We start from the raw sequence: 13,668 nt of genomic DNA, 5'->3' as shown, positions 1-13,668 counted from the left end.
CAGTGTTTGGCCAGGATGTAAGAGAATAGTTGTGGTGTTGAAGGACAGAGAAATAGAAGATAGAGCTCTACCATCCAGCAGCTAAACATTGCTCCCGCCTCACCATCTTCAACCCTACTAGAACCCTCACCAATTGATATTTCTCACCATGGACTCTCTGCCTAGTCAAGCAAAACTATTCTCACTTTAACCTGGATACAGACTAGTCTTATATCATTTTTTTTTTTTGGTTGACATTATTTTTAAATGTTTAGTAATGTTTCTTCCCTTCCATTCTAATTCTTTATTTGGCCTTAACATTTCTACCATCCCAACTATTTGACTTTCTGTCTCCTTGGAAGTACACTTGAGAAGCAAAGATATTGTTGACATTCATTATTGCTTATGATAAGTATTGACGATAAGTATTGACGATAAGTGGGTAACTAATCCCAAAGCAGCTATGGTGTAAAGCTTCATGGAAGCTCTTTGAGGTGAAATATCTACAAAAAAAAAAAAAAATCCAGTCCCTTTCTCCATATTAATGATGCCCTTTACCTGAAAGGTATTTCCCTCAGGATCCAGGACCTCACAGATAACCTCTGATGTGTGCTTCATGATGTACCTGCTAGCTCTTAGCTGCTCACGTTTTTGGAAAGGATGGTATATATCACTGCTTAATTCATGGCAATATATAGCTGAGCAATCCCTATCAATGTGGAGGCAGCCTGTGTTTGGAGGTAACACCTGGAAGGGTAACAGAAAGAGAGAATTTATTTAAAATGTCTTGTTCAACATAAGGGATTCGGAAAATTGTTTTTAGGAAAAAAATAGACAAAGATCTCAGCCATAAACTATTTTATTTTCCAGGAAACATTATCCAAGAGAGTTAAAAACATTATCCAAGAGAGGACATTAGCTTTGGGAAGGGCTCCCTAATAAAGAGGCAAAATTAATAATTAGGGCTCAATTCCTTTCATGTCCTCACTCATAAATTATCTACTCACTTTAATATCTTTTCCAAGTAATTTTCTTGTGCCTTATGTCAGATATTTAATATAAAATAATAAAAATATATTTTAACTGAAGTGAACACAGTAGCCGCAATTAAAAATGTTCGGGGGGGGGGGGCGCCTGGGTGGCTCAGTGGTTTAAGCCTCTGCCTTCGGCTCAGGTCATGATCTCAGGGTCCTGGGATCGAGCCCCACATCGGGCTCTCTGCTCAGTGGGGAGCCTGTTTCTCCCTCTCTCTCTGCCTGCCTCTCTGCCTACTTGTGACCTCTCTCTCTGTCAAATAAATAAATAAAATATTTACATATATATATTTAAAAAAAAATAAAAATGTTTGGAATCCTTCATGTTCTTGGGCAAAAAGTATCTCGAACAGTCAGAAGCTATGGGACAAATGCTTTTAGGAACTCTTATTTGTCCCCATTCCTCTGGTGCTTGACACAGTCCTTAAGTATTAGCTTTCATGTAATGACTTCTGGTTCAGATAGACTCATTTTTTGAGACATAATTCACATACCATAAAGTGTACATTCAGTGGATTTTACTATGTTCAAAAACATGTGCAAGTGTTATTGCTAATTTCAGAACATTTTCATCATCCCCAAAAGAAACCAGCTCATGATGCCATGAGTTGTCACTCTGCCTCACTCCTGCCCCTAGCTTCTGGCAATCTGTGATCACTTATCTCTATGGATTGGAATATTCTAGACATTTCATACAGAGGGAAGCACACAATACAAGGCCTTTTGTGTCTGACTTCTTTCACTTACCATAATATTTTCAAGATTCATCCATGTTGTAGTATGTAGCGATACTTCATTCTTTTTCATAGGTGCATAATATTCCATTGTATAGCTATATCAGATTTTGTTTATTTGTGAGTTGATGGACATATGTGTTATTTTCACAATATTGTTATTATTAACAATGCTATCAACATCTGTATACAAGTTTTGGGGTGGATATATAAATTAATTTCCCTTGGGCATTTACTTAGGTGTGGAATTGCTGGGTCATATGATAACTTTCTGAGGAATTTCCAAACTGTTTTCCAAAACAATTGCAGCATTATACATTCCTATCAGTAATATACAGTAATATACGAGGGTTCTAATTTCTCCACATCCTCACTAACACTTATTACTGTCTGTCTTTTTTATTCTAGTGGGTGGGAAGTAGTATCTCAATTCCCTAATGACTAATGATGTTGAACATCTTGTCATGTGCTTATTTGTCATTTATATAACTTCTTTAGAGAAATGTTTATTCAAATCCTTGCCATTTAAAAATTGCATTATCAGTCTTCATTTTTGAGTTGTAGTCATTCTTTATATATTCTGGATACTAGACTATTATTATTTGTATGATTTACAAATAATATCTTTCATTCTATTGGTTGTCTTTTCACTTTCTGTATGGTATCCTTTAGAGCACAAAATTCTCATTTTGTTTGTGTTTTTGCTGTCATCTAAGAAACTGCTGCCAGATTCAAGGACATGAAGATTTGCACTATGTTTTCTTCTAAGAGGTTTGTTGTTTGAGCTTTTACAACTAAGTCCTTGGTGCTTTTTGAGTTCATTTCTGTGTATAGTGTGAGGTACAGGTCAACTTTATTAACCAGTTGTTGAAAGACTCTTCTTTTCCCCCACTGAATTAGCATGGCATGCTTATAAAGAATCTATTGACCACAAATTGATAATAAATGACTACTTAGCTCTATTCTAATGATCTATATGCCTATCTTTATTCTAGTAGCACACTGTCTTAATTACTGTAGCTTTGTAGTAAGTTTTGAAACAGGAAGTGTGAGTCATCTAACTTTGTTTTCCTTCGAGATTGTTTTGGCTATTTGGAGTATTTCCAATTTACATAAGAATTTTGGCATCAGCTTGTCAATTTTTGCAAAACAGGTGGCTGGGATGTTAATAAAGAATGTAAGGAGTACTGCCATCTTAATAATGTTAACTTTTCCATAAACTTAATATGTGATGTTTTCTGTTTATTAGGTCTTTAATTTCTTTCAGTGATATTTTGTAGTTTTCAGTGTATAAGTCTTATTAAATTTATTTCTAATTATTTTATTCCTTTTTAAATCCACATCACCTATTTCAACCATACTCTACTCACCTCTCCTCTAGTAATCATCAGTTTGTTCTCTATGGTTAGGAGTCTGTTTCTTGGCTTATCACTCTCTTTTTTTCCTTTCTGCATTTGTTTTGTCTCTTAAATTCCACATATGAGTGAAATCCTATGGTATTTGTCTTTCTCTGATTTATTTCACTTAGCATTATAATTATACTCTCTAGATCCATCCATGTTGCTGCAGATGGCAAGATTTCCTTCTTCTTTATGGCTGAGTAACGTTCCATTATATATGTAATGGAATACATATGTAATGGAATATATATATATGTGTGTGTGTGTGTGTGTGTGTGTGTGTGTGTGTGTATAATTATAAAATCCATTTTCTTTATCCATTCATCTATCAATGGACACTTGAGCTGTTTCTGTAATTTGACTACTATAAATAATGCTCAATAAACATAGGAGTGCATATATCCTTCCAAATTAGTGGTTTTCTATTTTTTGGTAGTGCCATTACTGGATCATAAGATAGTTCTATTTTTAACTTTTTGAGAAAGCTCCATACTGTTTTCCACAGTGGCTTCACCAGTTCAAATTTCCACCAACAGTGCAAAGGGTTCCTTTTTCTTTGCATCCTCACCAACACTTTTTGCTTCTTGTATTGCTGATTTTAGCCATTCTGACAAGTGTGAGGTGGTATATCATTGTAGTTTCTATTTGTATTTCTCTGATTATTAGTTATGTTTAACATCTTTTCTTGTCTGTATGTCTTCTTTGGAAAAGTGTCTGTTCATGTCTTCTGCCCATTTTTAAACTAGATCATTTATTTTTTGTGTGTGTTGTGTAAGTTCTTTATATATTTTTGATACTAACTCTTTATCAGATATATCATTTCCAAATATCTTCTCCTATTCAATAGGTTTTCCTTTAGTTTTTTTGTCGATTGTTTCCTTCACTGTGCAGAAGGAATTTTGATGTTGTCCTAACAGTTTATTTTTGCTTTTGTTTCCCTTGTTCCATAAAACATATCTAAAAAAATATAACTACAGCCAGTGCCAGAGAAATTACTGCCTATGCCCTCTTCTAGAATTTTTATGGTTTTAGGTCTCATATTTAGGTCTTTAAGCCATTTTAAGTTTATTTTTGTGTATAATATAAGAAAGTGGTTGAGTTTCATTCTTTTGCATGTAGTTGTCCAGTTTTCCCAACACCATTTGTTGAAGAGAAGTGTTTTATTCCCTTTGATGCTACTTTAAACAGAATTGTTTTCTTAATCTCAATTTTAGATTGCTTTTTGTTAATGTAGAAAAATATAATTGGCTTTTGTATATTGATCTTATATCTTACAAACTTGCTGAACTTTTTTTATTAGTTCTAATTGTGTGTGTGTGTACATTGTGTTTTTGGTAGATTGCATTTCTTAGGATTTTCTAGATATGCTTTTATATCATCTGTAAAAATAGAGATAGTTTTACATTTTTCCTTTCCAATCTGCTTGCACGTTATTTATTCTTATTGTCTGATTGCCCTGGTAGAGCCTTCAGTACAATGCTGAGTTGGGAGAATGAGAGCAAACATTCATGTGCTGTGCCTGATTTTAGACAGAAAGCTTTTAGCTTTTAAACAAATAGCAATAAGAATACTATTTGTTAGCTGTGGTTTTTTTGTTTTGTAGATGCCCTTTATGAGGTTGAAGAAGTTTCCTTTTGTTCCTAATGCATTGAGTTTTCTTTTAATCATGAAAGGGTGCTGAATTCTGTCAAATGCTTTTTCTGAGTCTTAGGTAGATGATCATGTGGTTTTAGTCCTTTATTTTTTCATATGATATATTATATTGATTGATTATTTATTTATTTATTTATTTATTTATTTTTATTTGCTTATTTACAGCATAACAGTGTTCATTGTTTTGGCATCACACCCAGTGCTCCATGCAGTACGTGCCCTCCCTATTACCCACCACCTGGTTCCTCAACCACCCACCCCACCCCACTCCACCCCCCTACCCCCCCGCCGCCCCTTCATAACCCTCTGGTTGTTTTTCAGAGTCCATAGTCTCTCATGGTTCATCTCCCCTTCCAGTTTCCCTCAACTCCCTCTCCTCTCCATCTCCCCATGTCCTCCATGTTATTTGTTATGCTCCACAAATAAGTGAGACCATATGATACTTGACTCTCTCTACTTGACTTATTTCGCTCAGCATAATTTCTTCCAGTCCTGTCCATGTTGCTACAAAAGTTGGGTATTCATCCTTTCTGATGGAGGTATAATACTCCATTGTGTATATGGACCACATCTTCCTTATCCATTCATCCGTTGAAGGGCATCTTGGTTCTTTCCACAGTTTGGCGACCGTAGCCATTGCTGCAATAAACATTGGGGTACAAATGGCCCTTCTTTTCACTACATCTGTATCTTTGGGGTAAATACCCAGCAGTGCAATTGCAGGGTCATATGGAAGCTCTATTTTTAATTTCTTCAGAAATCTCCACACTGTTCTCCAAAGTGGCTGCACTAACTTGCATTCCCACCAACAGTGTAAGAGGGTTCCCCTTTCTCCACATCCTCTCCAGCACACGTTGTTTCCTGTCTTGCTAATTTTGGCCATTCTAACTGGTGTTAGGTGGTATCTCAATGTGGTTTTAATTTGAATCTCCCTGATGGCTAGTGATGATGAACATTTTTTCATGTGTCTGATAGCCATTTGTATGTCTTCATTGGAGAAGTGTCTGTTCATATCTTCTGCCCATTTTTTGATATGATTATCTGTTTTGTGTGTGTTGAGTTTGAGAAGTTCTTTGTAGATCCTGGATATCAACCTTTTGTCTGTACTGTCATTTACAAATATCTTCTCCCATTCCGTGGGTTGCCTCTTTGTTTTGTTGACTGTTTCCTTTGCTGTGCAGAAGCTTTTGATCTTGATGAAGTCCCAAAAGTTCATTTTTGCTTTTGTTTCCTTTGCCTTTGGAGACATATCTTGAAAGAAGTTGCTGTGGCTGATATCGAAGAGGTTACTGCCTATGTTCTCCTCTAGGATTCTGATAGATTCCTGTCTCACACTGAGGTCTTTTATCCATTTCGAGTTTATCTTTGTGAACGGTGTAAGAGAATGGTCGAGTTTCATTCTTCTACATATCGCTGTCCAGTTTTCCCAGCACCATTTATTGAAGAGACTGTCTTTTTTCCATTGAACATTTTTTCCTGTTTTGTCGAAGATTATTTGACCATAGAGTTCAGGGTCCATATCTGGGCTCTCCACTCTGTTCCACTGGTCTATGTGTCTGTTTTTATGCCAGTACCATGCTGTCTTGGTGATCACAGCTTTGTAGTAAAGCTTGAAATCGGGTAACGTGATGCTGCCAGTTTTGTTTTTGTTTTTCAACATTTCCTTAGCAATTCGGGGTCTCTTCTGACTCCATACAAATTTTAGGATTATTTGCTCCAGCTCTTTGAAAAATATCGGTGGAATTTTGATCAGAATGGCATTAAAAGTATAGATTGCTCTAGGCAGTATAGACATTTTAACAATGTTTATTCTTCCAATCCAAGAGCATGGAACAGTCTTCCATCTTTTTGTGTCTTCTTCAATTTCTTTCATGAGTGTTCTGTAGTTCCTCGAGTACAGGTCCTTTACTTCTTTGGTTAGGTTTATGCCCAGGTATCTTATGGTTCTTGGTGCTATAGTAAATGGAATCGATTCTCTAATTTCGCTTTCTGTATTTTCATTGTTGGTGTATAAAAAAGCCACTGATTTCTGTACATTGACTTTGTATCCTGCCACGTTACTGAATTGCTGTATGAGTTCTAGTAGTTTGGGGGTGGAGTCTTTGGGGTTTTCCATATAAAGAATCATGTCATCTGCGAAGAGAGAGAGTTTGACTTCTTCCTTGCCAATTTGGATACCTTTTATTTCTCTTTGTTGTCTGATTGCCGTTGCTAGAACTTCTAATACTATGTTGAACAAGAGTGGTGAGAGTGGGCATCCTCGTCGTGTTCCTGATCTCAACGGGAAGGCTGCAAGCTTTATCCCATTGAGGATGATATTTGCTGTGGGTCTTTCATAGATAGATTTTATGAAGTTCAGGAATGTTCCCTCTATCCCTATACTTTGAAGCGTTTTCATCAGGAACGGATGCTGGATTTTGTCAAATGCTTTTTCTGCATCAATTGAGAGGACCATGTGGTTCTTCTCTCTTCTCTTATTGATGTGTTCTATCACACTGATTGATTTGCGAATGTTGAACCAACCTTGCAACCCAGGGATGAATCCCACCTGGTCATGGTGGATAATCTTTTGAATGTGCTGCTGGATCCTGTTTGCTAGGAACTTGTTGAGAATCTTTGCATCCATATTCATCAGTGATATTGGTCTGAAATTCTCCTTTTTAGTAGGGTCTTTGCCTGGTTTGGGGATCAGGGTAATGCTGGCTTCATAAAAAGAGTCTGGAAGTTTTCCTTCTGCTTCAATTTTTTGGAACAGCTTCAGGAGAATTGTTGTTATTTCTTCTTTGAAAGTTTGGTAGAATTCCCCAGGGAATCCGTCAGGTCCTGGGCTCTTGTTTTTTGGGAGGTTTTTGATCACTGCTTCAATCTCATTACTAGATATCGGTCTATTCAGGTTGTCAATTTCTTCCTGGTTCAATTTTGGGATTTTGTAGCTTTCCAGGAATGCATCCATTTCATCTAGGTTGCTTAGTTTATTGGCATATAACTGTTGGTAATAATTTCTGATGATTGTTTCTATTTCCTTGGTGTTAGTTGTGATCTCTCCCTTTTCATTCATAATTTTATTAATTTGGGCTTTCTCTCTTTTCTTTTGGATTAGTGTGGCCAATGGTTTATCGATCTTATTCTTTCAAAAAACCAGCTTCTAGTTTCATTGATATGTTCTACTGTATCTCTCGTTTCTACCTCATTGATCTCTGCTCTAATCTTGATTATTTCCCTTCTTGCATGTGGAGTTGCTTTGATTTGTTGTTGATTCTCCAGTTCTTTAAGGTGTAGAGACAGCTGGTGTATTCTGGATTTTTCAGTGTTTTTGAGGGAGGCTTGGATGGCTATGTATTTCCCCCTTAGAACCGCCTTTGCTGTATCCCATAGGTTTTGGACTGAGGTGTCTTCATTCTCATTGGTTTCCATGAGTTGTTTAAGTTCATCTTTGATCTCCTGGTTGATCCAAGCATTCTTAAGCAAGGTGGTCTTTAGCTTCCAGGTGTTTGAGTTCCTTCTGAACTTTTCCTTGTGATTGAGCTCCAGTTTCAAAGCATTGTGATCGGAGAATATGCAGGGAATAATGTCAGTCTTTTGGTATCGGTTGAGTCCTGCTTTGTGACCCAGTATGTGGTCTATTCTGGAGAAGGTTCCATGTGCACTTGAGAAGAATGAGTATTCTGTTGTTTTAGGGTGGAATGTTCTGTATATGTCTATGAGGTCCATCTGGTCCAATGTTTCATTCAATGCTCTTATTTCTTTATTAATTTTCTGCTTCGATGATCTGTCTATTTCTGAGAGAGGCATATTAAGATTTCCTACTATTATTGTATTCATATCAATATGGCTCTTTATCTTGATTAATAGTTTTCTTACATAATTGGGTGCTCCCATATTGGGGGCATAGATATTCACAATTGTTAGATCGTCTTGGCGGATAGTACCTTTAAGAATTATGTAGTGTCCTTCTGTATCTCTGACTACAGTCTTTAGTTTAAAATCTAATTTATCTGATATGAGAATCGCTACTCTGGCCTTCTTTTGAGGCCCATTGGCATGAAAGATGCTTCTCCATTCCTTCACTTTCAGTCTGGGTGTATCCTTAGGTTCAAAATGGGTCTCTTGTAGACAACATATGGATGGGTCCTGTCGTTTTATCCAATCTGCAACCCTGTGTCGTTTTATGGGCGCATTTAGGCCATTCACATTGAGAGTGATTATTGAGAGATAGGTTTTTATTGACATCATGTTGCCTTTGAAGTCTTTCTGTCTATAGATTGTTTCTATATTTCTGTTCAATGATATTCTTAGGATTTTTTCTCTTTTATAGGACCCCCCTTAATATTTCCTGCAGTGTCGGCTTGGTGGTTGCATAGTCTTTTAAGCCTTGCCGGTCTTGGAAACTCTTTATCTCTCCATCCATTTTAAATGTCAGTCTTGCTGGATAGAGTATTCTTGGCTGCATGTTCTTCTCATTTAGTACTCTGAATATATTTTGCCAGCCCTTCCTGGCTTGCCAGGTCTCTGTGGAAAGGTCTGACGTTATTCTAATGGGCTTTCCTCTGTATGTAAGAAGCTTCTTTGTCCTAGCTGCTTTTAAGAGGGTCTCTCTTGAAACATAATTCCCCATTTTAACTATAAGGTGCCGTGAGGACTTTTGAGAATCTAAAATATTGGGGGGAACCTCTCTGCCTCTAGTACATGAACATTGTTTCCATTCGTGAGATTGGGAAAATTTTCATAGACAACTTCTTCCACTATATCTTCTAGACTTCTTTCTTTTTCTTCCCCTTCAGGGATTCCAATAATTCTGACGTTGGAACGTTTCATGGCATCGTTTATTTCCCTGATTCTGTTTTCGTGGCTTCTGAGCTGTTTGTTCCAGGCTTCCTCCTGATCCTTTCTCTCTATCTGTTTGTCCTCCAGATCACTAATTCTATCTTCTGTCTCAGTTACCCTAGCTTTTAGAGAATTTAGATTGGATTGGAACTCATTGAGAGCATTTTGAACATCATCCCTGGTGGCTTTCAGTTCTGCCCTAACATTGTGAACATCATCCCTGGTGGCTTTCAGTTCTGCCCTAATCAATTCTGTTTGGTCATCCATGGCTTTCTCCAACCTAGCTATTGCCTCGATAATTGTTAGTCTGAATTCCTTTTCTGACATATTGTCTATGTTGATAGCCATTAGTTCTGTTGCAGAAGGCCCATCCTCTGTATTTTTCTTCTGTTGGGTATTCCTCCTCCTAGTCATTTTGGTAAGAGATGACTAAACAGATGCAGCTGGACTTATCGATTGTGGTGCAGTTAATGTGCACCCTGGAACGCTTCTGTGCAATCAGGATTCCCCACCCAAATGAGAGAAAAAAGAAAAGAAAAAGAAATAGAGAAGAAGAAAGAAAAAAAAGGGGGAAAGAAAAAAGGAAAAAAAAAGAGAGAGAGAGATAGGAAAAAAAGGGAAGACAAAAGAGAAGGCTCAGCCCAAATGGGCCACAAGGTAAGATTTGTGGAGTATACAAACAAAAACAGACAGACAAAAAGAGTGTTAAAAGTATATGACAAGAGAAAAAAATATGTATATATAAGCAAAAAAAAGGGAAAAACCTCCTCAGAAAGAACCCCAAGTATAAGATTTATATATTGTCAGGACAGACACAAATTCACAGAAACACTGACAGAAGGAAAAATTGGGAGAGTGGTTATAGATTCTCAGTGTGGGTGAGGAAGGTTGTTTTGATTCTTCCTGAAGGTATCTTGATGTTTTTGTTAAGGGACTCAACTTCCCTAAGTTACAGGGGGATTAGAAACTGGTTTGCCTATAGGGGTAGCATTGATTGGGGAAAGGGGATTACCTTGAAGTTTAACTCTATATGTATAGTAGAAAATAAAAATTAAAAAAAGAATAAACTAGACTAAACTAAGTTAAAATTAAAAAAGAATTAAAAAAATAGAAAAACAAAAGAAAAACACGGGTGTATGTATCAAAAAGTTCAGGTTAGAAGGTTATTAAAGAATTTGATGTACTGGACATCTCAGTGTGATGGTAAATAGGTTAAAAAATTATCTGTATGTATAAAAAAAAAGAGAACCAGAATATTGGTAAAGAGTTAAAAATAAAAGTTGAATTTATGAAGTAGTGGTGGTTGTTCTCTTGTAGTCTTTTTTTTTTTTTCTTCCTTCCTGGTTGGTTTTCTGGGGGAGGGGCCTGCCACATGGGTTTTCAGACAATGATGTTCCCTGAGTTAGGTCCTCCCACTCCCCTCAAGGGGGTGAGCTCTTTTTTTTTCAGGAAACTGTTTTTTTTCAGCCTTTTGTTCTCTGGGGGTTTTTATGTTCTTTCATCTGCTTTCTCTGGCCTTGACAGCTTTTGATGGTTTTTGGAGGTTTAGAGGAGAGCAAACAGCACCCCAACCTCCCTCTCAAACAGAAGCCTCAGAATGTTTTGCAAGAGCTGCTGGCAGAGTCGGTTCTGAGTCACTGTCCCTGGGGATGCAGGAGCTCCTCGTTGTGCCCAAAACCAGGGCAGTGGTGGCTGTCTAGGCAGCTCCAGACCGCCAGAGAGGTTCCGAGCAGAGATCGCGCACTGAGATTTTCCTGCTGTCTTGGGCTGGGAATGTCTGTTTTTTCCTGCTGCCAGAGCTCCAGGCTAGCGCCTATGAGCACCTATCCCAAGGGAGGGTGTGGGACACGCGTGTTTCAGGATTGCCGTCTGGCCAGGCTCCCAGCCCCTCACGGGAGCCAGACCCCACTCGTTCTCAGGCGCGCTGGCATTCAGGCGCACTGGCGGCTCAGGGACGGAGATCTGATTTCTCTGCCGCACTCTCTCTGGCTCCACACCAGGAGAGCTGTCCTGGGTCCGGGGACTTAGGTCCCTGACCCTAACCGCCCAGGTTCCCACTATTACCCCCCCCACCGTGATCCTTTGCTGTTTGTTTTTTGAGTGCTTTCAACCAGACTCCAAGTTAATGCTGGTCCCCAGACGCAGAGCACTCTCGTGTTGGGGTGTTACTTTCCAATCGGTCACCTCTGGTGGCTCCCTCCCCCTTTTGTTTATCTTCCGATATCAGTCCGATGCTCCCAGTCTGCTTTACCTGCCACTGGCGTCTTCTGCTCCAGTAGAGATCCAGACGTGTATAATTCTGATCTCAGGCTGATTTCATGGGTGGTCGGAGTTCTTTGGTAGGTAATCAGCTCACTTTAGGGTACAGGTTGAAATGGTGCCTCCTCCTACTTCCCCGCCATCTTGACTCTCCTATATTGATTGATTTTTGCATTTTGAACAACCTTGAATTCTTGGGATAAATCCCACTTGGTGACAATGTATAATCCTTTTTACATGTTGCTGGATTCTGTTGGCTAGCATCTTCTTGAGGATTTTCATCTATATTCATAAAAGATACTGGTCTGGAGTGTTCTTGTGATGACTTTGTCTGGTTGTGTTATCAGGGTAATACTGACCTGACAGAATTAGCTGGGAAGTGTTCCCTCCTCTTCTATATATTGGAAAACTTTGTGAAAATACTTCAGTATTAATTCCTCCATAAATGTTTGGAGAATTTACCAGTGAGGCTATCTGGCCCTGGGCTTTTCTGGCCTTGGGCTTTTCTGTGTGCTAAGTTTTAAAATTACCAATTCAATCTTTTACTTCTTTTAGGTCTATTCTGAGTTCTTAGTTCTTCCTGACTCAGATTTGGAAGTTTGTACCTTTCCAGAAATGTATCTATTTCATCTGTGGTATCTAATCTGTTGACTTTCATAGTATTTCCTTATAATTCTTTTCATTTCTGTAAGATTTATAAAAATGTTTTATCTTTCAATCTTAATTCTAACAATTTGGGTCTCCCCCCCTTCTTTCTCTCTCTCTGTCCCTAAAAGTTTGTTAATTTTGTTCATCTTTTCAAAGAAACAACTTCTGGTTTCATTGACTCTCTCTATGGTTTTCTATTCTGTCTTTTATTTATTTCTATTATAATCTATTATTTACTTCTATATGTTTGCTTTGATTTTAGTTTGCCAAAAAGTTGATTTGAACAATATTTTCAGTTTTCTAGTTGTCTTTATGTAGTAGTGTATTTTCGGGAGTGCTTACTTCATCACTTTGGAAGTGTCTCATACTGACTATCCACCATTGCCTAGGCCCAGAAAACCCTATTGGATCTTGGCTAATTCTGAGACTTCTCTATGGTTTCAGGTACATTTTACAGAAGGTAATGTGTTTGGTTAAATTTGCAGCTTTCCTGGGCTCCAAAAGTCTTCACCCAAACTGTCAGATTTGACTCTGTAACTTATTGAAAGCTGCTCTGGACAGAAAAAGATGTCCTATAACATCCACTGTTAAGACATATACCATAGACCAGGTGAAGCAGAAATATAGAAATGACAAAAGTAAACCTGATAAACAGGATGTGCCTTTCTTTCTAGGATGTTAACCTGGAGAAACATCTATGCTAAAACCTAGAGACTCAACGTGGCAAATACAGATCCACATTTTCTGCTAGTGGTTGTTTTTGATTAACCTGATAGCCAGTTAGCAAATAGAATTCTCCTGATTTTATATTCTCATATTTTACATTCACAGTTCAAAGTTTACTATAAATTTGCTTCTTCCAACTGATTTCATATACCGAGTATATGATATAACCACATTCCATTATTATAAGGTGTTTGTTTATGTTATTGCTAACAAAGACAAGGACTCTTGGTTTCCTTTTCCAAAGCATTCTTATAAATGCTTATTACATTTCTGTATCTTCCCCAAAGGAACCACTTAGGCTGGATCATACTGGCATAGAAGAACAGTCTGACTACTCTCTTTCAGAAGCTTGTTCAAGCATATATACACACACACATACACACACTGTCCCCAGAAAGACAATACGTCTTC

General features: G+C 37.8%; 1 protein-coding gene across 1 annotated transcript in view; it reads right to left on the bottom strand.

The window, feature by feature from the left end:
• The window catches only part of SPAG17 (sperm associated antigen 17), a 234,388-nt gene that overhangs the window by 35,963 nt on the left and 184,757 nt on the right, over positions 1-13,668 (bottom strand). The window contains exon 33 of the mRNA XM_046019408.1: positions 538-726. Within this exon, the coding sequence (XP_045875364.1) occupies positions 538-726 (189 nt within the window). The remainder of the gene's footprint in view (positions 1-537; positions 727-13,668) is intronic.

The sequence above is a fragment of the Meles meles genome, chromosome 1 (assembly GCF_922984935.1).
Source record: "Meles meles chromosome 1, mMelMel3.1 paternal haplotype, whole genome shotgun sequence".
Lineage (NCBI taxonomy): Eukaryota > Metazoa > Chordata > Mammalia > Carnivora > Mustelidae > Meles > Meles meles.
This window is presented reverse-complemented; position numbering and strand designations above follow the sequence as displayed.